This window comes from Xenopus laevis, chromosome 7L (genome assembly GCF_017654675.1).
Source record: "Xenopus laevis strain J_2021 chromosome 7L, Xenopus_laevis_v10.1, whole genome shotgun sequence".
Classification (NCBI taxonomy): domain Eukaryota; kingdom Metazoa; phylum Chordata; class Amphibia; order Anura; family Pipidae; genus Xenopus; species Xenopus laevis.
The window spans coordinates 43,569,307-43,597,072 of record NC_054383.1 but is presented as its reverse complement, the minus strand read 5'-3'; the positions used below and the strand labels follow the sequence as shown (position 1 = coordinate 43,597,072).

Sequence of the window (27,766 nt, the reverse complement as noted above, 5' to 3'; positions counted from 1 at the left end):
ATAAATGTTCCACGTTATTTAACACTTGGGGGCAGATTTATCAAGGGTCTATTTCAAGGGTTAAAAATTCCTCGAATTCAACCCTTCAAGTAAAATCCTTCGAATTCAAATATCGAATTTGAAGGATTTTAGAGCAAAAGGTTTCGATCAAACGATATTGAATAAAATATCAAACGATATCGAATAAAAATCGTTTGATCTACAATGTCCCCATAGGCTAACATTCAATTCGGTAGCTTTTATTTGGTGAAGTATTGAGTCGAAGGTTTTTTTTAAAGAGACAGTACTGCGATTATTGAATGGTCAAACGATTTTTACTTCAAATCGTTCGAAACATTCAATCGAATTCGACCAATTCGATGGTCGAAGTACCCAAAAAATTACTTCGAAATTCTAATATTTTTGGATTCGAACTATTCACTCGAGCTTAGTAAATCTGCCCCTAAATGTTTATAATGTCTTTAATGTTTTAGCAAAAGTACACCTGAACCATTAATTCTAAAAAATTTTTTAGAAATTCTTGGACACTCAGTGAGGAGAAGCAAAACAAAAAAATTTCTAGGCCATGGCAACTTTGCCACCACTACCCATTTAAACCACACCCACTCAAAGCCAAAGCCACATATTTTACTCTTTAAATGAAATTTGTTTAGTGCAGATTTCCCCAGAAAGGAATGCATTTCTTTTCCAGTCCTCATGTGCTAACATTTCATCTTCATATTGTACCTGGCGAAGAATTGGTGATCTACTGTACAAATGATACATATGCCCCACTTCCTTCAGAACACATTACATGGTTGGTGGGGGGATTTCTTTGGGAGCAAGGTTCTGAAATGGGGCCTGTCCCTGGGCAACAGGGACTGATGGGAATTTTTTTATGCTGATGGCACATGGAGTTCCCAAAATTGCATCTGCATTGATTTGAATTTGAAAAGCCTGATGGATCCAGTACTGAAGCTTACCAAAACTATTTGTTTTCTGTTGCCATTTGCCATAAAGCCAATTATATATTGTTCATATATTTCATATATTTTTTTTAGTTTTTGTGGCAAAATAAGAATAGGAAGGTTTAGAGATACCACTCATGAGAGAAACATGTAGCGGGGTATATACTAAGGGCAAATTTATCAAGGGTCGAATAGTAAATTTGGATTCAAATTTTCAAGTGTCAAAATTCACACATTCACACGAATGAAAATTAGAATTTGAGATTTATTACATCTTGACCATGGAAACAGTCGTAATTTTAATATTTACCACCTAAAACCTTTCCGAGTTCATGTACAAGTCAATGGCAGAGGTCCATTGAGTCATTTGGAGATGTTAATAGCCTTTGTTTCATAAGAGTTTTTTTTTTTCAGGAGAAAAACTTGATTCGTACTCGAATACGAATCAAATATGATTTGGATCCCAGGGTTAGAACCATTCGATTTAATATTAGCTATTCAAATTTTTTTTAAAATAACCTCCCACTTCAAAATTGTGAGTATATTCAAATTTAAAAAAAAATTACATGAATTCTAATTCGACCTTTGATAAATGGGCCTCCCTAAATTGGAGGCAAGATTAATAAAGTTGACTACAGTAAATCAGAATAAAACTTTTGCTTATATACAATGTTAAATCGACAGTGTAGACTGTTTATTTTAGCGTGGCTTATTATAAACAGGCCTTGGGCTCCAAGTGCTGTTGTTTTGTTTATGAAACATTTCAACTGACGTACATAAGCATTTCCATGCCACTAAAAAGGCTGAGCTCACGAATACAGAACAAAATATAGAAAGAACACTCCAGTGAATAAACTAGTCAAAATAGGATGTTTTTCCTTTTCATTCCAAATTTAACGTGACTATATACTCTGCAGTTCCACTGTGAGAGAGCAGTCTTCAGAAACACACAAGAGCCAATCTATCACAACATGCAGAAGGCACAGCGCTGTTCAGCAATAATATCATTCCAGCTTTTATAGGCAATTCTCTATAATTCTATAGAAAATAAGTTGTACAACTAAATACTATGCATAGATTTAAAAGGAAGTAATATAACCACAAAACTCCTGAAGAACATTGCAAAATCAGCAATAATGCATTTTTGCACAAAAAGTTTGTTTCTTTATTTTTGTGCTCTATAATTATATTAATTTAGACTAAGATACCAAGGGCCTAACTCCCTAAAGGCTGATCTTTCCTAATATTTAATTTTCATATTTTCCGATAAATGCGTACAAATCAGCTACTTAGCCCATACAGTAATTCCCCTGCTAATAACACAGTTAATACAGGTATTTAAAATGTGAGTCTTTTAATATTTTTTTAATAGAACTATTATTTTTTTAATATTATGCCAGGTTTAAGCTGGTGGTAGTTTTTATCACTGAAACCCACATATTTAAGCTTACCAAATACAGTGATTATATAGGTATGGGACCTATTATCCAGAATGCTTGGAACCTGATGCTTTCTGAATACCTTAAGTCTGCTAAAAATTAAATAAACCAGATAGGATTGTTTTGCCTCCAATACGGATTAATGATATCTTTGTCTGAATCAAGAAAAAGGTACTGTTTTATTACAGAGAAAAAGGAAATCATACCGGTATTTAAAAAATTTAATTTTTTGTTTAAAATAAAGCCTAATTCTGAGATTTCTGTATAATGGGTTTCCAGATAATAGATCCCATACCTGTAACATTTGGTGGTAACTTTCTCCCTGAGTAATATTAACAGCAAAATGTTTAACAAGACAGATAACAACATCATATGAATTGCTAATGGAGTAATCATTTTTACCACTGTTTACGAATCTGGCCCAAATGCTACTAACAAAACTAGACAATAAATATTATGTTTTTGAACTTATCACGACTTGTGACGAACCTCATAAACACTAATAAAGTAATAAAGAACAGCTTAGGTGATGAAGCATTACATGAGAATAGCAAAATGACTGTTATTGTGATTAGCCTAGTCTGGATGAATATGTATACATAAAAGCGAGTTCATTAGAAAATGACCACAGTTAAAAATCTGTTCTGACAAATTATAATATCAAAATTCAATTGGAAACGCATAACAATACTGCTAGCACTATCAAGAACATGCTAATAACATCTCAATTTTGTATTTGACTGTCTTTAGCAGAAGCAATAGCACTACCACTCCAATGACGTGGTACTGATGAAAGAGTTCCTTACCAGGCGGGCAAAAGCATTTTGCGCTGGTGTCTCGTACTTCTCGCAGCCTTGGTAGATGAGACTTTAACTTCTGTAAAACAAAGGAGAAAATGGAGAATTATTGTCCAATGTCAGACTGATGACACTCATCTGTAGCAAATTCCATAGCATTTCTGAATATCAACACATGAAATCAAGCTGGCACCTAAAGGGTTAATGGAGATTCTCGCTTTATTAGGCATTTTTAGATCTACATTACTTTCAGCTGTGCAAATTAGATATCCCTATATATACTTCTTACTATACTCTAAATAATAATATCAAGGATTTAATCTGCGTGGATTACAGGTTTTTTTCCCTGGAGCACCTGCTGATAAATGTACTGAATCAAACAGTCTTTGCACCTCTGTCTGCCGCAGGATACAGTTTCCTACATGAGCCCGAGCCAGCCAAAGTGTGGGCAGGTGCAGTGCCCTGTTATTCCCTCAGCACATGTGCCAAAACATCACAAGCTAACCTCTCTTCTATTTCTCTATTTGGGTCTATAGATTAAATATTATTCAGCAAAGTGAATGAAAGCTAATTATAATAATAATAAAAAAAGATGCATCATAAACTTTAGAGGAACTCCACATTCTCTTTAATGAAGGACTATTACTGATATATTAATAATATCAAACACTATTAAAGGTGTTGTTCATCGTTAAACACTTTTTTCAGTTCAGTTCAATTATTTTCAGACTGTTCACTGGAAATAAAGACTTGCAATTGCTTTTCATTTTTAATATTTTTTTACTGTTTTTCCAAAATGAAAGTATAAATGTCAATGTTCCTGCCTCTAGTGCAGGGGCGCCCAAAAGGTAGATCGGGCTCTACCAGTAGCTGGTGATCAAAAGATCTCAAGACACCGTCAACAAACAGCTTGTCTAAATCACTGTCCTATTTCATGCTTTTCATTCAGATATTTATTATGTTAAGGTTACATAGAAATAGTTTTTTGTTAAATATAGCAATATAAATAATCTCAAATCAATATAATAATTAAGTAATATTTTCCATGGAGCAGAATGCTAACAATGCTTTTAAGGATGTGGATCATAATGGGACATCATCACTAAAAGTAGACCTCACATTAGTAAAGTATGGGCACTTCTGCTCTAGTGTTTCAATTTGGCAGCTCAGTAATACAGATGCAGATTCTGAATAGTGATGGGCGAATTTGTGCCGTTTCGCTTCGTCGAAAAATTTGCGAATTTAGCGCTAAATTCACGAAATGGCGAAAACTCCGCAAAATTTTTTTTGATGCTGCAAATTTTTACGGGCAAATTTTCGTGGGCGTTTCGCGACTTTATTCGCTGGCGGCGAATCGCGCAAATTCGCCGCAAATTCGCACCTGGCGAATAAATTCGCCCATCACGAATTCTGAACTGTTACAATTTGTTACATTAGTTGATACATTTAGTAAATTATTTTCCCAGCAGTATTCATGAAATTTTAGCGACTATTGTATCAATTCTAACAGCTGCCTTTAATGACCCACACGGATTCTGCTCAGCAGGGACAATGATAAGAAATGTATCAACAAATGTATCATTTAGAAAAGTCAGTGACCCTCGTTTGAGAGTGCTTTAGAAACAAATTAAATGACGAAAAATGAAAGTTTTAACTTCAGTATTAGAAAAATGGTCCCAAATAGAAAATAGAAAGAAATTGAAAAAAAGTCTTTATTTTTGGTGAACTATCTGAAACCAACTGAACTAAAAAAAAAAGTGTTAGAAGGGGAACAACCTCTTTAAGGTACAAAAATAAAAAATCTGTTATAGCATTAAAGACAAAGCATTACCGGGGTTCTGATTTTTCCTTCCAAACAAATAACTGATTATGATACCTCTTAATTGACCAACCATTTATGCTTGAAGGAAACACTGTTTGGAGGGTTCTCAAGACATGAGAAAAAATACCGGAAAGACTCAGATATGAGTAGAAAGTTTGGTCTTCTAGATACAGTCGAAAGCTCAGCTTAAGGTTAATGGCAAGAAAAAACTATCTGTTGACCTAGATATTCTTCAAACAATGGCTGAATGCATGAACTCTGAAGGAGCCTCAACACTAGCTGGATCGTCAGTGAGGGCTTAAAGCAAAACAGCCACTGCCATAAAGAAATTATGGGGCCTAGGAGGCCCAATGAGTCTCTTTAATGATAATCAGCTTCAACAAATGTTTATAGGAAAATGTTTTATACAGGTATGGGACCTGTTATCCGGGTCCTGAGCATTCTGAATAACAGGTCCCATACCTGTACTTCATAATGTTTCTGCAGTAATGGCATTAAAAATGTAACTCTGGAGAGCAGAGAGGAAAAAGAAATCATGTCTCAGATGGCGTGAGAATACAGTATTTCAAATGGCTCAGAGATGCCTTAGATTTTGTAAGGCTCAATTCTCTGCTCAATGAAATCTGCCTGTCAAATGTTATTTGTATATCCATGCACATAACTATGTAAATGTTGTTTATATTATTTAGCAGTATGTCTATACATAAATGAGCAAACAAACAAATATGGTTATAATATTGTTTAGTATATTTCAGGGCGAACCCAGATATACTTTCTGGTGTATTCATTAGCCGTCATCTTAATTTAGCTACATAACCAGAGGGGTAATTTACATACCACAGATGCAGTGTGCAAGGTGCTTCCAAACACAATTGACATGTTTTTTACCCGCAATACAATGTTTTTCCTATAACTGCAGCATCTTTGCAGTCAGCAGGAGGAGTTGTTCCAGTTGCCATCCCTTCTTGCATTTGGCATGAGTGTTGTATGAGCCCAATTCGTTTGGTGCATCTGCACTGTGCTTTTTGATACAGGCTGCTGTGGGAACCCTGGAGCCACTACTTGGTGGCATCATTCTGTTTTTAGACAAAATAGTCCAGACGTTTCAGTGCAATTGTGCCCAATTTGCATTGCAAATGCGTGTAAGACTGCATGAATTTTGATGCATTAGTGCAACTATGTCAGGCACAACTCCCCTTGGTGACTATAACTATCCTGGAATAATGGGGGAAAATGATGAATGATGGGTTAAAAAATGGCATTTGCTTTCAAAAGTGCAATCTGCACACTGCATCTGTGGTATAAAACCGACCCCTGGCAGCTTTAGGGTTCCCTGCCTGATTCAATAGGTGCAGCAGTGGCACCAAGCACAACGATATGGAAGTGCATGGGGCCCATATTGACAATGAGAGTCCCAAAGTTTTATGGCCTAATAATATTAGATGATAGGACACCAGTTTTCAAATATATATAAAAGTAAAATGAAGCATGTATTACTGAAGGACTACCAACAAATTACTATCCTGTGTTTTAATCCTCAAAAAATTCTTTAGGTCCATATCATAACAGGGATAACTGTTGATATCATAATATTGCCAGAGTCCTTCCAGAGGCACTCCCCAGTGATCCTTTTCTACTAGCTGCCACAAATAACGCGTCTTTCATTCACATGAATAAGAAGCAGCTGTCAGCAGGAACAACCATTTGGTAAACTAAATTTCCTATTAACATGAAACCAATTAACTGTGTTTGCACTAATTAATGCACCAGTACAACTCTGGAGGTCCATAGAAAGAAATTTAGCTCTCTGCCTTGTGGTACAAAATTCAAACTGATAAAGTCCTGCTGATGCCAAAATGCGTGGTCATCTTTCTGCCGGTCACTCTGCCTGTGGTAGGTGCTCCTCTTGTTGCTTGCTGTAACACTGTTCCTGATCCTGGTATTGACCTTGACCTGTCTGACATTACTTGTACCCTGCCTTCTCTGACCCACTGAGACTCTGACACAGTTAACCTCTGCTATATAGGGTTGCCACCTGTCTAATTTTGAACTGAACCGCCTAGTTTTAATTCAGGCTGTCCAGTTCAGTATTGTCCAAGTTTCAATAATCTGCCACTGACTACACCATGTGCTACATTTAGTATTGAGTCAGCCTCCTAGTTTTGACCAAGACTGATCATTATTATTGCCATTCATCCTCTAAGCAACAAACTGCTACTTACAGCGTAAAATATCTTTCAGATTTTCTGAATTGTTAATAAACATCATAACATATATGATTTAAGTCTCTTTGTGTTGTTGGGATGTTACCTCAGAGGGTAATTAAATATACAGTAATCTAATTTGTCAGTGTGTGGTTTAGTAAGAAACTGCTGGAGGATGTGCTTGTTCCATTCCTAATAAATACCATCATATTGGACACAGTTCATTTAAAAAAAAATGCCAAAAAGGTTAAAGGGGTTTTTCAGCTCAGTTGTTTTCAGATAGTTCACCAGAAATGAAAAAAGTGTTTGGAAAGTGGACAACACCTTTAATGATCCTAGATATGTGCACTAGTCTTATGAAATGTATGTTAGCATTTAAGAAACAATGTAAAGCTGCCATAAATGTTACTTGTTATTTACAACACAAAAATTTAAAAAAAGTTAAAGTGTACATTATCGATGTTCAGATTGCTGAGATACAGCTCCCAGCATTCCCTGACAGTAGTATGTGCAGCAATAGCTGGCATGTCAATAGATGGACATGTAAAGAATATAACAAAGGGCAAATAGTGGACTACTCCTTTTGTTGTGTTTATGCAGTTGCCTCCCAAGGGTGGCACCTACTGGTTGAACTGTCAGTGCTGTTAATCCTAATTTTAGAGCAATTGATATGCCATTTCCCTCTCACAGACATATTTCAAATACCTTTTAACTACTATGGTACTTAACCTTGAAGCTGGCCCATGTGAGAATCTAACAAAGTGACATCTTAATGACAGTCCTCTACAGTATGAACAAGAGTTAATCTGCTGATTTCAATGTCGATCTTCTCATTGTATTTATTTGTATTTTGATGTGATGTTACTATGTAAAATGTTTTATTGATATGCAACCTTTTGTTAGAAAATAAACTGGCCTGTAAGAAAAATGGTACGCGGTGGATCAGACAGGGATTTGCTGGGCAGGGGAATTGGGACCAAATGAATGGAGGGTTACAAATATATTTCTGTTAACTTGTAATACTGGTTGTGGCCTTAGCTGGCATTTATAGGCTAGGTCGGTGGCAGGGTAAAGCAAAAGTGGTCTGGAATTGCATTTCCCAGTGTAATATCTTTATTCGACAGTTATTACTTTTTTTAATTTTAAAGACTTTTCTTTACTCAGCCATGTGAATCTATAAGCATTTACTGATAAGCTGTTTAAAAGAAAACATCTTTTTGTTTCCTATGGGTTACTGCTCCTGGGCAAGTTTTGTCCATCTTATAACATAACTTAAAGGGAAAAATTCACTGGTCCTTGTCCCAAAATCTGTATTATGAATCTATACTAACAAGAATAAATGGTTTCTCCTGAAATGTTAAAATACCAGGAGGCTGTCACTGAACTTGCCAGAACAGTGTTTTAAACATCTGTATATCGTATTATGAAGTGCTGCTGAGACTTAATCCTTTAGAATCGCATAGATTTATCTGCAGTGAAAACAGCTAAAATATGTGAAAAACCAGAACTACATCTTTCATAGCAAGATTGATATTTGTTTTGTGTCTCCTTAAGTTACACAAACAGGTGAGAAGAGTTGGGTCTACTTGCAGGTAACTATAGGCAAGAATACATGTATATTTATTCTTGGGACTCTGCCATTAAACAGGGGTCATCATGGGCATTCATGTGAAATATATTTTTGGATATTTGATGTCCAGACAGAAATACAAGGCAGACTTCAGTTGGACTGCAAATATATCATTGCTATTCTATTTCCATCAATGTAGATGCACATATTTACATCATAACTCAACAGCAGTTTGATGTATGTTTGCAGCACACTCTCCTGTAAACAGAGCAAGAAGCTGGCATAATTGTTAAACTATAAACTGCTTCATAACAGTACTAGGCAATAGGTCAAAAGAGGTTCTTTAAGTATTTGAGATATTATTTCCTTTCAAGTTTTAATTAAGCCCATTTAAACCCTAAATTATATCAGATTTAGGGGGTTATTTCTCTATATCCGAATTTGTCTGATTATTTTGTTAAAAAAAGTCTGACCAATCTAGAATCCACAATTTGACCATATTTATTATTAAAAAGCATGATTTAATCGAATGGGGGGAAAACTGATTTTTTTCCCCCCCCCGAATTGCTTGATTTTTTTGAAATAGTCGGATTTGCAGGCTAATTCCAGCACAGACCACCGAAACTTTCAAATAGGATATTGACTTATATCCAACCTCGGCAAGATATTGACTTATATCCAACCTCGGCAAGTCTAAGATGGCGGATTCTGACTTTTTAGATCCTCAGGGTATAATAAAAATAGTTTTCACTAAAAATTCTGATTTTTTTGAGCTCATACACTTTCCCCTGCCTCATTAAAATTTGCAGGAAGAGAGAAGTGTTCTAAACACTTTGTGTGCCCTTGCCCTTAGACTGTAAGATCACCAGGCCGGTGTCAGCAAACCTAGTTGAGTCAAAACCCTGGGATTAGCAGTCTAAAAATGCAAAGAAGAACTCTGAGTAACTTTAGATAATTTCTACTGCTACTTCAGCAATATGGAAAGAAATAAAAAGGTGTGAAAGAAAAACAGACTACCCCTTCCACCAGTGGTTTCTGAAGACAAAATGCTGTGACTGAATACAGTAATACATTTAAACTTGCAATACTGAATACTGTTTCAATAATTTTTATTGGATTTTTAAAATATATAACAGTCAAATAATTACATTTTGACATATCCATAACAGTAAGATATTTAAATTTTTAGAGAGAAATAAAGATACTAACATTAAGGTTTATAAGGATTTTAGCGTACATCTTGTTCATACAAATATACAATAAATTAGTTGTTTAAGTTGTTAATTATTCCTTGAGAGAAAGAAAGCTGTAATCATTGAATGCGAACTTAGATGTACCTTCATGTATACTCCTGAATAATCTTTACTCATATTTTTACGCTTTAACGCGTACATATGTGTGCAATACTGAATACAAGACCTACATTTCCTATCAGTAATAAAGACTGGATCAGTTTTTAAAGCTTTCAAGTCTGTCACAAACATTGATCAGTACACTGACACGTCTCATTTCCAGTCTAACATGAATATGTTTTTCTAGGCTTAGCACTCATGAAAGACTAGAGGACAGCAATTTGTAATGGAGAGGAAAAGTTAGACTGCTGTGGCAGGAAACTCAGTTATAACAAATTATTAAGCAATGTAAATGACAAAAGCATATAAAACATTTTTAAAGATAAATTAGGGTTAGCTGTCTCAAAGCATATATTTATATAGATAAAACAAACTGCATCAAGAAAAAGGAGTACTTATAGAGGGGCATGTATTTGAAGTCTGGAAGGAAAGGTACATTCTTAATAAATATTCTTAACTGGAATTGGAAATGAATATTCGGCTATGACTAGTAATGGTAAGAAGGGATTAATGTTGCTTTCCCATTGAAAGTAAGCACTTCAGACAAAAAGCATAATGAAATGTTACCAAGATGGGGCATGACTGATTATGTTAAGAATAGGTTACGTGATGAAAAAGGTCTAACAAATATACACAGAAGAGTGAGGAAATAATAAAGAAAGAAAGGAGCAGATTGTAAGTAACCATAATTGAGATGGTCAGTTGATTAGCGTATGATTAAGTGCCCTCTAAGGCACATGTGTAAGTCTTGCTTTTTGACTTGATTTTTTTAAAAATTAAACATTTTCTAACTGCATCATTTTGTTGTGATGGTTCGATTTTGTGTCCACCTTCTGTTTTTGGATCAAACAAGAGGGCACCCATTCCAATTACAAGAAAGGAGGTTCCATCTAAATATTCTAAAGGGTTTTTTTTATAGTGAGAGCTGTAAATTTCTCCCTGAATCAGTCGTGCTGGTTGATAAATATTAAGAAGGGGCTGGATGGCTTTTTAGCAAGTGAGGGAATACAAGGTTATGGAAAATAGCTCATAGTACAAGGTGATCCAGGGACTGCCATCTTGGAGTCAGGAAAGAATTTTCCCCCCATTGAAGCAAACTGGAGAGGCTTCAAACAGGGTTTTTGCCTTCCTCTGGATCAACCAGCAGTTAGGCAGGTTCTATATAGACTTAAATTTGAACTTGATGGACGTGTGTCTTTTTTCAACCTAACTTACTAAGTAGGTATGTAAAGTGTACTGTAAGGGGCAGATTCACTAAGGGTCGAATTTCGAAGTTAAAAATACTTCGAAATTCGACCCTCGAATTGAAATCCTTCGACTTCGAATATCGAAGTCGAAGGATTTAGCGCTAAATGTTCGTTCGATCGATCGAAGGATTTTTCGTTCGATCGAACGATTAAATCCTTCGAATCGAACGATTCGAAGGATTTTAATCCAACGATCGAAGGAAAATCCTTCGATCAAAAAAAGTTTAGCAAGCCTATGGGGACCTTCCCCATAGGCTAACATTGACTTCGGTAGGTTTTATCTGCCGAAGTAGGGGGTCGAAGTTTTTTTTAAAGGGAAAGTACTTTGACTATCGAATGGTCGAATAGTCGAACGATTTTTCGTTCGATTCGTTCGATTTCGTTCGAATTCGAACGAATTTAACCAATTCGATGGTCGAAGTACCCAAAAAATACTTCGAAATTCGAATTTTTTTCATTAGAATCCTTCACTCGAGCTTAGTGAATCGGCCCCTTAGTGTACTGTAATCTCCCTAAAGCTGATGGGCTGGGGCATGCGTACCTGGACCCCTACTTCAATTGGTGAGTTCAATCCAATGCTGTGTAACTGGATTTTAATATAAGTACAGTAATATACTAGAGATGGTGTTATAATATTAAGCAGAAAAATAAACAGGGCGGTATCAATCACAGTCTTCCTTAGAGGCTGAAAAAACAGAAAAGATAAAAGAAAAAATAGCAAGCACAGGGAATACTGAACACTTCTGGGATTTTCATATTAAATGAAAGTACTTTGATGACTATGGGCTCTACATGTGATGGCCTTGTGGTTGAGGCCAAATGATGGGCTAGGAAACTGAGGAGGAAAAGATGAGACATGTAGTAGGAGACTAGTACCTAACACATATAACAGAGCCTCAGGGTATCATATAGATCAGGGCGCAGTCCCAACTTTCACAGTTTTGCATTATTATATAAAGAATATAAAAAAAAAATAGCTTCTATAGTAAAATACCTATGTTCTAATGTGTCACCCCACATATTTTTGAAATTTCTACTATAAATGTAAGAAATTATTATTACTATCCTTTATTTGTCATCAACAAGTTAGGCAGCTCTTCATTTGAAAACGTGGTCATTCAATCACACACACACACACAAGTACTGTACTAACTAATTTCCCCACCATAGACATACAAAGACTTGAGTAAGAAACGCCACTGAACCTAGAAATATTTTTGCATTGTGGCAGGAAAACAAAATCACCCAATATTTTCCAATATTTACATGGGAGTACATACAAACCTTATTCATGTTGTGCCTTGGTTAGAATTAAACCCAGGTTGAAAGGTTCTTTAGGCATTAAGGCAAATTAATATGTCTCTCTCAAGCATATAGATAGATATATAGATAGATAAACAGATTTCTTTAAACAAACACAAACTAAGGGGCACATTTATTAAAATAACTAAAAAAATGAACCTACTATGTATTCATGCCTAAGGGATTTTTAGAAAAGTATTTATCAAATTGTGAACTCTAACTTTTTACTCATTGATAAATGCACTTTGAGTTTTTCTCTGGTGAACTCTAATTTCACTCTTTGATAAATTTGCCCCTAAAATAGCAATAACAATACATTTGTTGCCGTACAGAGCATTTCTTTTCTAGATGGGGTCAGTGAACCCATTTTAAAAGCTGGAAACAATCAGAAGAGGAAGGCAAATAATTAAAAAACTATAAAATAATAAATAAAGAATAACAATTGAAAAGTTTTTTAGAATTGGTCACTCTATATCATACTAAAAGTTAACTTAAAGGTGATCCACCCTTTTAAGGGGAAATCCCGATGCCAGCTGGTAATAATGACGTTTATAGCCATCAAACCCGAGAGACAATGACTGCTTAGGCAACGCTTAAACTGCAAGATGAGTTTTGTTTCTAGAAGGTAGAAGCTACTGAAAATAAATTAAAAGGAATATAAAAATTCACCAAGGTCCTTAATTCCTGAGACTCTTTGGGGGAGAAGGTCAGTAAATAATAAGAACTGCCTCCAAAAATTTGAGAAAGTTGGTTGCTATGTATGTAACGTTCTACCATCATATTTACTTTACAAATACACATACTCCCTGAGAAAATATGCCAGATGAACTGATGCAAAACCTTGGTTGACTGCCACACCAAACCATTTTCTTCTACTTAGCAACTTCACCTTAAGGATACATTATACCTGTATGTGAAATCTATTCATTCTTTCATGTGACTGCACCTCAATCACAAATTCCCTTTCTACAAGTTATTCCGTCTTTTCACATTTAATGTTGCTGAAAAAAAGTTGGGAGGCACATTTTTTCTGATTGCAGTAAATAGTGGAAAAAAATCTTAAAATTTCTCAGCAGGTTTAGTTGAAAGATGATTTACTTTCTGCTTCATTTGTAAAGCTGTTTACCTCTTGTCCATGCTCATTTCCATTTCTCACAGATTCAATTTTCTATCTCTCTTGAAGAAATTTTCAACTTGCAGATGTGAAATAGCTTAAAATGTAGGCTTAAACGGACATATGTTTTTCCATTAGGAAATAGGAATATGTAGGAAAAAATACAGAATATTGAAGGAGACTGATGCCACATTATAACTGAAGTAGAATTTTTTCAACTTGAAGTCTTTCCTCTTTTTTGGCCCTGGCATCTCCTTCCCTGACACCCTCATCTCATGCTCAGTACCACAGTACTACATTTAGCTATGTCCTCTTCATCCATCCATATAGTTAGGCCTTCTTTAAGCCTATTGAGTATGCACTAATTCCAGCATCACCTCCATTCTTGCTTTGGACACAGCTAAGCCTATCAGCCATGTTCACAGAATATGAAGCAGGCATTTATAGCTGAAAAGTATACAAAAAGCACTAGCAGAACATACCATATACCACTATCCAATTTTTCAATTCACATTGCCCTGTGTCTGGGTGTAACTGGGCATGGTCAGTCACATTAGGGTCAATCCTAGTTTTCAAGAGGAGAATTTTGGGAACCAAAATTAAAGGGGAAACATGGTCATAAACAATGTATGTACTTACAGTATACCTCATGTTTAACAATGTGTACAAAGAATACAAAAAAAGTGATCACTATACTGTAGTTTAAAGAGCTACTGACACCAGAAAATTAGCCTTTTTTTTACATCTACCATAAAATGTACTTTGTATGCTTCTTACAATTTTGCCATAAAGTATTTGCCCAATGCTTTTACATAACCTATCTGACTCCCAGCTTTGGGTGCGGGGGTCGCCAAATCTGTAAACTGTTCTAAATTGATACATTTTGCTGATACAATAGTTGTTAATACTCCAGAGATGCCGTTGAGAAATGTATCAACAAAATGTTACGAAATTGTAAGCATTTAAATTCTGCAACTGAATTACTGCGCTACCAGACTCAAATGCAACAGGGGGAAAAGGTAAAAGATTTAAAGTAATTCCAAAAATTCTGAAAACAATTGAACTGAAAATAAACTGTTTGGAAGGTGAACAACCCCTTTAAGCAATATTACTGAATGTCAATTCAAGCATTTCAATGCATTTTTTAATCTTTTTTTTTTTTACACACTGTATGTACAATTACTAGTGTCCTAACTAATGTTATGAAATATTGTGAAATACATAAACATGCATCAATCAAATACTGTATATTGTCTCCACTTTCATGTTTATACACATTCGTTTGTGTTCATAATTCAAAAGCAAGGGTGGAAGAAACAAAGTAAAGGGTGGAAGAAACAAAGTAAAGGATGGAAGAAACAAAGTTTTACCAAAGAAGAGAAAATAAAACAATGTAACTTTTAAGATTTAGAAATCTTAAATAGGCATTTTAAGAAATCCCCCTTTTTCATCATATTTGCCTCTAAAGTAAGATATTATACTATCATAAATTTGGCGGTGATGCAAAGTAAGGCAGTATAAAGTTAGACAGAGTTGGGACAACCTGGCTTAAACCTTGTGATTGTGAATCAGTGAAGTATAGTATTCAGCAACTGTAGATAAGCCTGGTCTGTACAAAGAAAAATAAAGCAATATAATGTCCATATTTACATGATTTCTATATTAGACAGGAATCTGTAAGTATTATTTTAACTTGTTTCACAATCCTTTCTTACAAAAAACACAGTAGGACTGTCCTGCTTATGTCTCCTACATACTTTTTTTTAATAAAAAAGCATTCTGCCACAGTGGTTCAAAAACCTTAAATAATACAAAATGAAAACCACTTGCAAATGATCTCAAAAAAGTGAAAGGTGAACAAACCCTTTTTACTTCAATTTTGGGGGAAAAAACAGTCAAAAATAGAACATGGAAAGCAACTGAAAAAAGGTTTTATTTCTGGTGAACAATCTAAAAACAAAAGTGTTTGGAAGATGGACAACTCTAATAAAAACCTGGAGTTCTGAATGGGAGGTTGGAACTGGTATGGAGGATCAGGGTAGTGAGCTCACACTCTTCAAGCTGGGAATGATCTAATGTAACTGTAGAAAACCCATATATCTTATGTTATGAAACTATGGTTAAATGGCTTATACACCAATGTTTTTCTATATCTGCAACCTAGCTAGAGGCAAAGTTTGGACCTTAAAAGTGGCCCAAACCAAAAATGTCCTATAAATACTGCTCTAGGGGGACAGCCTCACCATTTGCAATGTGAAGTCAATGACTTTCCAGTGAAGTGGTTTTCAGTGACATACTGCACTGGTTTCTTATGATCACTTTATTTCAAAATGGAATCATCAGGAAAGTGAGAAGGAAACTGTTTCAAATGTAATTGTATTTGTGTCAAAGGCAGTAACTAACTATAGATATTGTTTTCAAATATTTCTGCACATAGTAATCTAGAAAGGGCACACACTACAAGCTGATAAATACAGGCATTTATAATATTGGCACATGGCCACAATGAATATCTAAACAGAAGCATCCTGTCCAGACTGCCAAGATGTGTACAAAACCATCCATTTTTCACTAAACATGGCCTACTGACAAGGCTGCTTTGGCAATGAACTGTTGTTATAATGGCTTAGATATGTTTCCATGTGATAAATACAACAGTAATTATTTTTAACTTAATTGCCAATGCAACACAATATAACAAATATGTCAGGCTCTCAGACCTTCATATTGCAAGGACATGAGATATCGAATAGGGGACCCTATGTAGAAGAAGCAGGTGACCCAACCAGGTAAACAAGAATAATGTAAATCAGAGTTGCTGTTAGGATACTGAGAGCAGTAGTTCAACTGGTAGGCTTTAATTTCACTAAGTATATATAAACTACTTCCCACTGCAGTTAGATGTTACGACTAAAAATTTAAGAAATGATTTCTTATAAACTAAGAAATTATTTAAATCTGGATGTTCCTATGCAGATGAAAATAACACAGCTCTGCTCCAGAGGAACTTACAGTACTTACTGTTTATACAAGTGACATTATTACATTAACCTTTGCCTAAATGTTTAACAGTCATGATTAAAGACCCCCATACACGGACAGATAATGTATAAGCTGCCAACAGATTAAGTTGGCAGTTTATTGGGCAGTGTATTGGGCCCTGCGATAGACTTCCCCGATCAATTTCTGCCAGATTGAGATAAGGTGAGCTTAAAAACCCTGCTAGATCGAGGACAGCATTAGTTCGTTAATGCAGTCCTTGATCTGAATGCCCATATTCTTCTTGTTGTGGACATATCTTTGAGAGATCCACTTGTTTGGCCAAATGAGCAGATCTCCCTATGTATGGCCAGTTTTACCGAGACCCATCCAAATTTTAGCCTTGTTAGAGCACTACTTTTCAAGAAGATAAAGCAGCCATGTACTTAGTGCCTATGATTGTAAGCTCTTTTGGGCAGGGCCCTCTTTACCTCTTGTATTGGTTATCAGTTCTTGTTTTTATGTATGCAATCTGTAAGTATACACCCATTTATTGATAATAATTATAAAATATCACAGGCAGAGCTTGTATTTGTCTCTCCCTACCATGTGTGTCTGAATGATGCAAAGGGATTCCAAGGGATACTGCAGTGCCACATACCACCTACCGTCTCTGAATACAACTTTGCATGCATTCTATTCTAGGAGCACAAAGAGCTATGCTTTCTGGATTTGTAACAATGTTTGGCACTTTTTCCTTTGTTTTGTATATATGGGCCTCTTTATGTTCTGCACCAAGACAGGTTAATACTCTCAGCTAAAATATAGCCAGGACAGAAGGGAGATGTTCACTCAGCAGTTTAATCTCACAAGATAGTTTGCAGGAGTGCCTTGCTGTGCCCCTCTTTCCAAATATCACAAAAATGCTTAATAATTACTTGAAAAATGAATCCATGTCCATCTTGGCCTAGGTGCACCTTGGATTGGCATAGTAAGTAGAAACTATTGCAAAGTGTGACTTCTAGGTGTCATAGGGTTAATATTCCCTGAATGTACAACTGAATGTACAACAACAAAAAAAAATGTCAAAAGGAAAATAAAAGTTTTCATATTTATCAATGGGCAAACCTGTATACCTTGCAGTTTTAAGTGCACCCCAGCTGCCTCAAAATACCGTTCCTGTACATATATGATATCACATTCTTGCACCTGCTTGACAAGACAGCAATTTTTCTTTTCTGAATGCTTTCCATTTTAATACTTCTTTAACAGGCACTCGAGCATAGCACAGTTGATGGGAGCTGAAAGTTCCCTATTAGCACTTAAATAATGATTTATTAGGCAATATCACCAGCATCAGTAACGGAAACAGCAGCTGCACAGCTACAAATAAAAAAAAACTACTATGGGAATTGGAATGGATTTCAGTGCAAAGTGCTGCAATCTGAACGTGTGATGCAAATTCCCACTTTTATATCTGTGTCATGGCAAAGAAATATAGAGAACTAGTAAAAAATAGTTATAGCTATTTATCGAAATTACTCTAAAAACAGTAAACAATGATTAAAAACGATTCTATACTGTGGTATAAGCACTGCGTATCTTGACAGCGATATATAAATAAATGATGATGATGATGATGATGATGGTATATAGGGCAAAAATAGGTTGACCAGTGATTACGTTTCATATTTGATGCACGATTTTCAGGCTGACGAATTTGGTGCTTGAGTTGATTCACCAACTTAGTAATAGTCGTGCTTTGTTATTATTACTACTTTCTGGATTATAACTAGATCACAAAACTTCCGAAAAGAAGCTGAAGGGTATTTACTGTTTTTGGTACCCTACAAAATGTGCTTCAGAAAATTCAGCATGGGAGTGGACCCAGAGACCTGCCAGTTTTTACTGGTTTAAGCTTGCAGATTTCTGCTATGTTTACAGTGCCTTGCAAAAGTCTTCACCTCCCTTGGCATTTTTCATGTTTTGTTGCCTCACAACCTGGAATTAAAATGGAATGTTTGACGGTTTGCACCATTTCATGTACAGAACATGTCTACAACTTTGAAGATGTTTTTTTTTTATTGTGAAGCAAACAACAAATAGGATAAAATAACAAAAATCTTCAGCATGCATAACTGTTCACCCTGCTACATCCCAACTCAATTCCAAACCAGTCTGAAGTTTTCTTCTACTTTTTAGAATTGACCCAACTCCCCACTAATGGCTCATATACTGTATGGTGGGATCAGTAATCAGAGGCGAGGGGTCAGAAATATTACATCACTAAAGGGAAGGGGTGCTGTTTGAAGTTTGACATGTCCAAACATACATCTGGGACTCAACGTATAAGCCTGATCCTGTCCAAACCGTTGGTTCCATGTCAACACACTCATTACCACTGTATATCCTTTACATGTTGCACCTAATACAATTCAGGACACAACTGGCATTTTGGGGTGTAAGGTGCAAGTATAGAGACCTGTTTAGTGATGAGAATAGCTATCTTCCCTGCCACTAGGAAGGCATTGAGCAATTACATTGGCATATCTCAGGTTGTGTGATTTCCCTGTTATTATATCTGCATGATGGTATTAAACATGGCTGTGAGATACATTTATAATTTCCACTGTAGATGCAACATGTATATAACATTTACATGTGATAATGTTGTACAATTTAGCTGTGCACGGTCATTCCTGATTTTAGCACAACAGCTGCACAGACCTATTTAGACCCACTGCAGGAACTGTACTGTTCTACTGACCCAGAGTATTTGGCTCCAGATTATGGCTCTGGTATGTATTATAGAATGTACAACAGTATGAGCAAAATAAAAATGCACCTACAAATGTATTCTCTCTTTGGTTCACAGTTAACATTACTATACTTCTGTTACTATTAAGCCACAAAAAGTGTTTTAGTGTTACAATTTCATTTCAACAATTCCCACAGTAATATATTTTTACTGACCGTCACAAAATACAATAAGCATCTCAGTAGCCGCTGTAACAAACCTCAAAGGCTAAGGGAGGTGCCTGGTCTTCTAATGACAAACTACTGACTTTCAAATGTGAGAAAAGTAGCCTTAAGAGCAAAAGCTTTGGGAACTTGTACAAGCATCATTATCCCCCCCCCCCCAGTTGCCTTTGGGCACAAAAACACAGACTTCGCATACTTAAGACAACAATTTGTGATCCTTTGTTTTCTACTGAATTGTTTTAGAAACAAACACAATCTTTAGCAAAATTACCAGGCAGTGGCCAAATTATAGCCATAATGGAATAGAATGCGCATCATAATGAATAGCTTTTACAATGTGCCTGTAGAACACCGTGTGAAACAGCGAATGTGGAATTTTAGAAAATTACTAAAATGAAATGTGATTTACAGTTAAAGCAATAATCAGAAGAACTCTCTGGCAGGCGTCCTCATATCACACAGTTTACAAGAGAGAGAGAGAGGAAAGAGAGACACAATGGATAATCAATGCCTAAAGGGATGCTAACATTAAATACAAGATGCTTTTATATGAAGGAGCATGTTGGAACAAATGCACACGTCTCTAGACAAGATTCCATGTCCTGATAAAACTACTCAGTAGAAAATATTATTAGAAAGAAAATTTGTCGCTAATTAACTTTAAACAATGGATAGTATATCATTCAGTCTTACTGGTGTTTTGCAGAACAGAATAAGTCAACATTTTATTAGTTAAAGCTGCCGTATCAATTTGTGCATGAAAAATACATGCTGTAGACAGCTTATAGCTTATTGCTGGGATGGTAATAAGTGATAATGGATACTTACATATGAAGTTATTCCCTTTCCATTCACACAAGGGGCCTCATTTACTTATGTCAAGGATGCAAGTGCTAAAGGGTGCAAAATCGCACCCCTTACTTCTCATTTAATGAGTACTTTTATCCAGGGGCCATACTTGCGTGGTACTTAAAGTCAAAGTTTTATAACTTTTAATAAAGCATTTCCCACAAATGGCAGACTTATTGGTTTTTCTGTTGCCACCTATTTACTGGACAATTCAGTTGCTTATAATGTGGTACTAATGAGTTGCTTACAACTTAAAGGGGTATTTGCAAAATAGCCTAAGTGAAAATATAACATATGGAAATAGGGGATAGTTTGCGCTTTGAATCAGATCATCTTTATTGTATGTATGGCTGTCAGTGCTTTCCATAACTGTGTTAGTTGCAGGGCAATCTGTGAGCAGTTGCGTACAATAGCTTACAGGCCCCATCAGTGCCCCAGGGAAATGCTATTTGTGCCCTAATGATATTTTTCAGTTTTCATTCAAGGACTTTTTCTGCTTTGCTAGGGAGAAATTAGCAAATATGTGATGTTAATTAATAAAAGGTTATATTGTAAGTGTAAATCAATAAACCATAAATAGTGTGCATTTAATTTCACAGCCAAGACTTGCACAAACCAGAAACATTAGCTGTTCAGTTCTGAAAATGGGTTAAGTACAAAGTCACATTTCTATATCGAGTCAAATACTGTCACATAATTTACATCCTACAAACATAATTTAAACCAATGCTATATCTGCCTTAAATCTGGAGGGGAATTATAAACACTTCTGAGTCACCTCGGTCTGTTTTAGAATAGAAGCCATAGACTGACACCTGTTAGATTACATGATCCCCGGCGTACAGGCGAAAGGCTTCAAAGTGCTGAAAAACTGGTGTCACGCTGCTTCAAATGCAGTTTGCTGTTTAAAAGGTCCACCACAAGCAGGCGTTTGAAACGCATGCTGAATTTCTTTATATGCATGTAAGTATGTGTAGATTTTATGAGCTCTAGAGACATCTTTACATTATTAACACACATCAGATGCATGAGTTTGGCATGATATGTATAAATAACTAAAATGTAGGTCTCAAGCCTAATGGGTCCAACCAAGCTCATGCACTCAGGTGTGCTCAAAAGTTACTTATCTCTAAAGTAAAAAAGAGTAAACGTCATAATCGCTATTTAAGCACGTGTATTTGAAGGACAATCAGCAAGATATTATGTATATAGCTGCACAGGGCCCCATACAAATGCAGAAAGGAAGATCAAATCATGGTCACACTACTAACAAGGTTATATAAATATATAGTATATGTCATATGTATGTTCAGTGGTTAAACCCTAGTTACCAGTGCACAGTATTTTTCTATCCATATGCAGTGACATTCAGTCATACAACAATCTTAATATAAGGATAGTTGCTATGGGTTACAAGACTGCAGAAACTACAAAATCCCTGAACTACAGTGCATAATTAGGGCATTATTAAGGGATGGACTAGACTGGACATTTTAATGAGCAGCTCCTCAATAACAATAATTTATTTTCTTGTACCCTAATAGATTGTATTCAAATAATAAAATAGACAGGTTTAATTTCTGTTAAAAAAGTGCCTTTATCACTAGATGTCCAATTTCTAATCTGATAAAGACTTGCAACTTTTTATACTGTACTGCTGTTGCCAGGTTTGGATTGTAACACTAATCTGATATTTCCTTTTCCCTAAACTCTTTACAGAAACTGAACAGGGATTTTTTTAAATCAGAATCAGCTGTTTAAAATCTATGGCTGCGGAATGTAAATCTCTTTTGCACAAGGTGTTCCATAATGCATTTCAGAGCAGCGGATAACAAACCTATTGCGAATAATATAAGTTTTAATACCCATTTTAGGCCATTGTTTTTGACAGCCAGTGCTCATGTTACTTATTAGTTGTAGCAAAGACTGGCACTTTAACTCTGACTTAGTCCACAGGCCATGAACTGCACGGCACTCTTGTCAGACACATTCAGCCAAACAAACGTGATGCATAGGTCCTGTCTTATGCGGAACCGCAGTTGACACTTGATATACAATTGGATAGTCGCCTTAACTGGTCCAAAAGCAAAAATATAAGAGGCAGTTAAAATATGTATACACAATATGGGTATGTGCCTATAGGGTTGTCCCTTATAGCTGATGTCCAGCACAATGTGCTGCTCTTAAATGCAAGGCCACCAGCCAAGAAATATGATTCTATACTTATCATGGTGACTGGAAGATTTTTGTAGAATGACCATGGGGTCCTGTGTCTGAGTACGTCAAAAGCACCTTTACACAGGTACAGTACCAGCGTTTGTTCTGCAAATCTGCAGCAACTATAGCACTTGTGTTAGCCCACAGGTTTTTCTGCATTTAAATGAACCACAATTTACCTGAACAGCAGGGCCAAATGCCCAAATGTAACTGATCTGAATAAAAGACGCAGTATATAGGGATTCAGTTTGGCAGTATTTACAATACTGCTCTGGCCCATCTATACTTTTATGGGCCTAACAAGAGAATACTAGTTGGATCTTCATACCTTAAGTTTACTAGGAGACCATGTAAACATGAAATAAACCCAATAAGCTGGTTTTGCTTTCAATAAGATTAAATTACCTTAACTTATCTTAGTTTGGATCAAGTACAAGGTACTCCCATGTCTATGGGAGATGGCCTTTCCTTAATTTGGAGCTTTCTGGATAACGGCTTTCTGGATAACGGATCACATACCTGTACCTGATCCAAACTCCAGTCAAAACCAGTCAATTGGGTTTATTTAAATTATTTTCTTGTAGACTTAAAGGAGAAGGAAAGGCTCTATTTACTTGGGGTTCCAAAAGTAAGGCACCCCGAGTGATTGTATATACTTAACTGAAACCCTGGGCCGGTGCTCCTATCAGCAGAAAACTGCACCAGCCCGGAGTTTTTCCAGCTAGCACCACGGAACAATTGACTTTCGGCTTCTTCTTTCTAAGGGCGGGTGCACATGAGCAGTAGCGCTAATAGCCAAACTTTAAAGAAGAAGTTGCCTATTTTGGTCTACCGTGCATGCGTCTGCCCGGAGAAATCTGAAGAAAGAAGAAGAAGGAAGCCAATTGCACTGTGGTGCTCGCTGGAAAAACCCCCGAACCGGTGCAGTTTTCTCCTGATAGGAGCATCAGCCCGGGGTGTTAGGTAAGTACATACAATCACTTGGGGTGTCTAACTTTTGGCACCCCCAATTAAATAGGTCTTTCCTTCTCATTTAAGGTATGAAGTTCCAAATTATGTAAAGATCCATTATCTGGAAAAAAAACATGTTCCAAGCATTCTGGATAACAGGTCCCATACCTGTACTAGCCTGACATTTCCATCGCTTTCAAGCACTACAAAGTTAAAATGTGTGTAAAATTTCTATTGCACAGAAAATTAAGTCATGACATCAACTCAATCTAAAACCACAAGAAAAAGTCCTTTAGGAGTTTACAAGCTACATAAATAATGCATTACTAATTAAATAAAGCTGATGATGGTCAAATTCCCCCCACACTGCTAAAAGGCAATTTATATAAGTGAATGAATTCACTCACTAATGTGACACCACATTAAAGGAAAAATATGCAGACATATGTAAATAGGAAAATAGATAAATGTCTAAGTGTACTATGTACTTAAAAACTCCTGCATTTTTTTAAAACTTTATTTTATTGTGTTCCCTGGGGGAAATGTATTTTCTACAAAAACCTACAAAGCCAAGAACATTGAGTTCAAACCACAGAACTTGGTCCAGCGTGTCACTGAGCAATGTGTTCTCGTAGCCCTAGGCAGGAAAAATTAGATTGCAATATGTGAAAGTAAATGTTAATAGCATATTCTGTACAAACCAAGGTGAACAAAGTTGCATTTTTATCTACTAGTGACATCTCTTCAGAAACTTATGATTTATTCAGGAATCTGTAAATCACCTTTATTGAATACTATATAGTATAATAGGATTTATAGGTTTTTCAAAACTTCCATCATTTAATTTTATCACACTGTTAAGTCATTTCTATTTCCGTTAGGGATGCACCGAATCCAGGATTCGGTTCGGGATTCGGCCTTTTCCGAATCCTAATTTGCATATGTAAATTAGAGGCTGGTAGGAAAATCACATGACTTTTCGTCACAAAAGAAGGGTTTTTTCCACTTTTTCCTTTCCTACCCCTAATTTACATATGCAAATTAGGATCTGATTCGGTTAGGTATTTGCCCGATTCTTTCACGAAGGATTCGGGGATTCGGCCGAATCCCAAATAGTGGATTCAGTGCATCCCTAATTTCCGTGTCAGAGATATTGTGTTTATATTTTTGATTTCTGGTTTCTCAAGGTATTGTTATAGATGGTTATATTATCTTGTAATTAGCTTGTAATTAAAGAGGATTCTTAAGGGTTATGGGTTTATAATGACAGGTATGGGGATAGCGAATGAAAATGTCTTGCTTTTACAACCACAGTCCCAAAATATTACCTTGAGTTCCTTTGGTTGATGTTTAAGTAATGCTTATTAATTATTCTGCAGTGATACCCCCCCAGTATATTCAGCCCAGATGTACAATTTTCCATGTAGTTTAATTCATTCATTCACCAGCTCTGACAAATCCCATACGCCTGTGATATAGGTGGCAGTGATGCTCTCAAATCCATATGGGGGAATTTTAATCCTGGTTTGTGTCCTGATTTATAAACATACGATCTACTTCTGTAAGCATACCTGGATGTAATTAATAACATTCCCAAAGTTAACTCTAGGACATATATTAAAGAACACGCAACCAAATGTCATTCATTTCCTATGGTGAAACTAGGATTCTGGGTAAAGCTGACCATAGACGCAAAGATCTGATCATACGAATCGAGGATTCGTACGATTTTCGGACCGTGTGTGGAGAGTCCCGAAATTTTTCGTCCCGCGGAGATCGGCCGCTTGGTCGATCGGACAACTTAAAAGATTTCTGTCAGCTGCCGATAATATCTCTGCGTGTATTGCCGATCGTACGATTTTCAGTGGGAGACTGTCACCAGTTTTGGTCGGACATAACTTTCGTACGTTTGCTGTCAGGGGCAGAACATCGGCTCGTCTGTTCTTTTGTACTTTATTTGATCGGAATGGTTAGTGGCAGGTCGGGAGATGGGAAAATCCGATCGTATGTCTATGGCCAGCTTTATTGATGGACAGGGCTTACTTCAGAATAAAGTTAAAAAAACAGTTTGGACATGGTGTTAGGTGTTTTTCAATTCTGCAGCAGCAGCATGTGTTGCACAGTCCTGAATACACGTCATAATATTCATTATTTACATTAAACAGAAAGGGGCAACAACAAAAAAACAAAATGCACAAACCTCTTCCAGCAGTTGGTCAACTCTTCCTAAAATAGCTGCCTCCATTTGGTCTGTGGAGACTATTGCAGATAGCTGAGCGACTCTTTGCTTCTCTAGAACAGACACCCTGGACTGTAGAGCCGAAGTGCTCAGGTAAAGTAGGAGGCTGAAAGCCAGGGAAGAGACAGACATTAGCGCGACCCCGCATCCCAGCAGCGCCGGAGTCCTGCTGCACTTCCCACACACCCCTGACCTAAGTGGCCTATTGTCCCAACTCCTTGGCAGGGCACCATTTCCAGCAGCACCTTTCCACTCCTCCTTCCCCTCCATGGCCAGAGGTACAATAAATAAATAAATAGAATAAATAATCCACAGAAGGGCGCTCTCCAGGATTCAGGGTGCCAGTGAAGATAAGGTGGATCCAGTAGCAGCAGTCCAGTCAATGGCAGGCAGGACAGAGCGGTGGGATTGGTAGCCACAGTAAGAACAAGTTTATTTCCCCTTTCTATTATAGATCCACCTCAAAGAAAGTTGTGGGCAGGTCCAGGTCGCTTGCCGTGCCGCAGGGCGAGTTCCTGTGAGTTGCGGTTATTTGTCAGGGCAGCAAAGAAGTGGTAGCACGTAGAGAGTTGCCATTAGGAAGGTGCAATTCTCAAAGGCTTGCGAGCTGTGCTGTGGCTGAGCCTCTCTCCTTTGTAACATGACACACACAGTGTGCTGCTCTCTCTCCCTGTGAACTGCGCGGATCGGATGAGCCAACTGAATCCCCCCCTCGGTGTAACCTCCTCCACTCTTTGCACGCTGAGGGCTGATTTATTTATTTATGCAAAGTGCCTGGGAGGGCTCAGAGCGCGGGACATCCTATCCCCCATCCCTTCCAAATCCCCAAAGCACCTCTCATCAGCTTCCCACCCGCTTTGAAGTGATACCCACAGCAGATATTTATATATAGATTTAGCGCAGCAGGAAGAGTTTGTAAATCCATCACATGCTTTCTATCTATCTACGGACCGAGAGCAGCTTCACTCTGCTTTCCAGTTCCAGGGGCTTTGCTGCTTGGTCTGTCACAACATCTATCCTGGTATCATATCGTCTATTGAAGTTGTGTGTTTAAATAGGTGAGCTCACTTACAGCTTACTGAAGAGTTCAAAGGTTTGTGAGGAGAAATGAGGGGCCCTGGGCTTTGCAAGAATGCTGGGGCTCCATTTTGTGGGGACACAAAGTAACACATGCAGGTCCAGAATTCAACATAGGCCTTGACAATTCAAGTACACCAAGGGCCAAACAGCCCAATAAATAAGCAGTGTCTATGACAGGAATCACCAACCTTTTTTTACCCATGAGCCACATTCAGGCTTTGTTTAAATGCCACCAAGGCCTGGGCCTAGGGCTGCAGGATTTTAGGGTGTACCTCACCCACATTGGTTCTGAAACACTGGGGATGCACAGCAGATAAAATAGTTTTTTTAAATTACCCGTGCACTAATCCCCATTGCTCTGGTCCCGATGATGAAAATTTGTGCGAATTCCAGGGAGTGGAAGGGAGAGACAAACATCAGCGGGCCAAGGGGCACCCGCTATTTAAATCTGGCCCTGGACACATTTAAATGTAAAAAAAAAGTTGGAGGGCAACACACGCTTGAGAAAAGTTCCTGGAGGTGACACAAATGTGCTGGCTATTTGTAACTCCTATATGGACTGACAGCCTACAGGAGGCTCCACTTGGCAGTACATCTGGTTTTTATGAAACAAAAACTTGAAAACTGGAAAAAAGACGAATTCAAAAATAAGCACCTTGGAGCAACATCCAAGGA

General features: G+C 36.9%; 1 protein-coding gene across 20 annotated transcripts in view; it reads right to left on the bottom strand.

Annotated features, from left to right (window-relative positions):
• The window catches only part of col13a1.L (collagen, type XIII, alpha 1 L homeolog), a 216,670-nt gene extending 189,828 nt beyond the window's left edge, over positions 1-26,842 (bottom strand). For 10 of the 20 annotated variants that reach the window (XM_041568877.1, XM_041568886.1, XM_041568876.1 and 7 more), the window contains exons 1-2: positions 25,973-26,841; positions 3,193-3,262 (exon numbers count right to left, since the gene is read on the bottom strand). In XM_041568877.1, the coding sequence (XP_041424811.1) occupies positions 3,193-3,262; positions 25,973-26,281 (379 nt within the window). In that variant the 5' untranslated portion in view covers positions 26,282-26,841. Of the gene's footprint in view, positions 1-3,192; positions 3,263-25,972 lie in introns of all 20 variants that reach the window. The other 10 variants (XM_041568874.1, XM_041568878.1, XM_041568881.1 and 7 more) reach the window with 3 other exon arrangements.
• Positions 26,843-27,766: the final 924 nt, after the last annotated feature.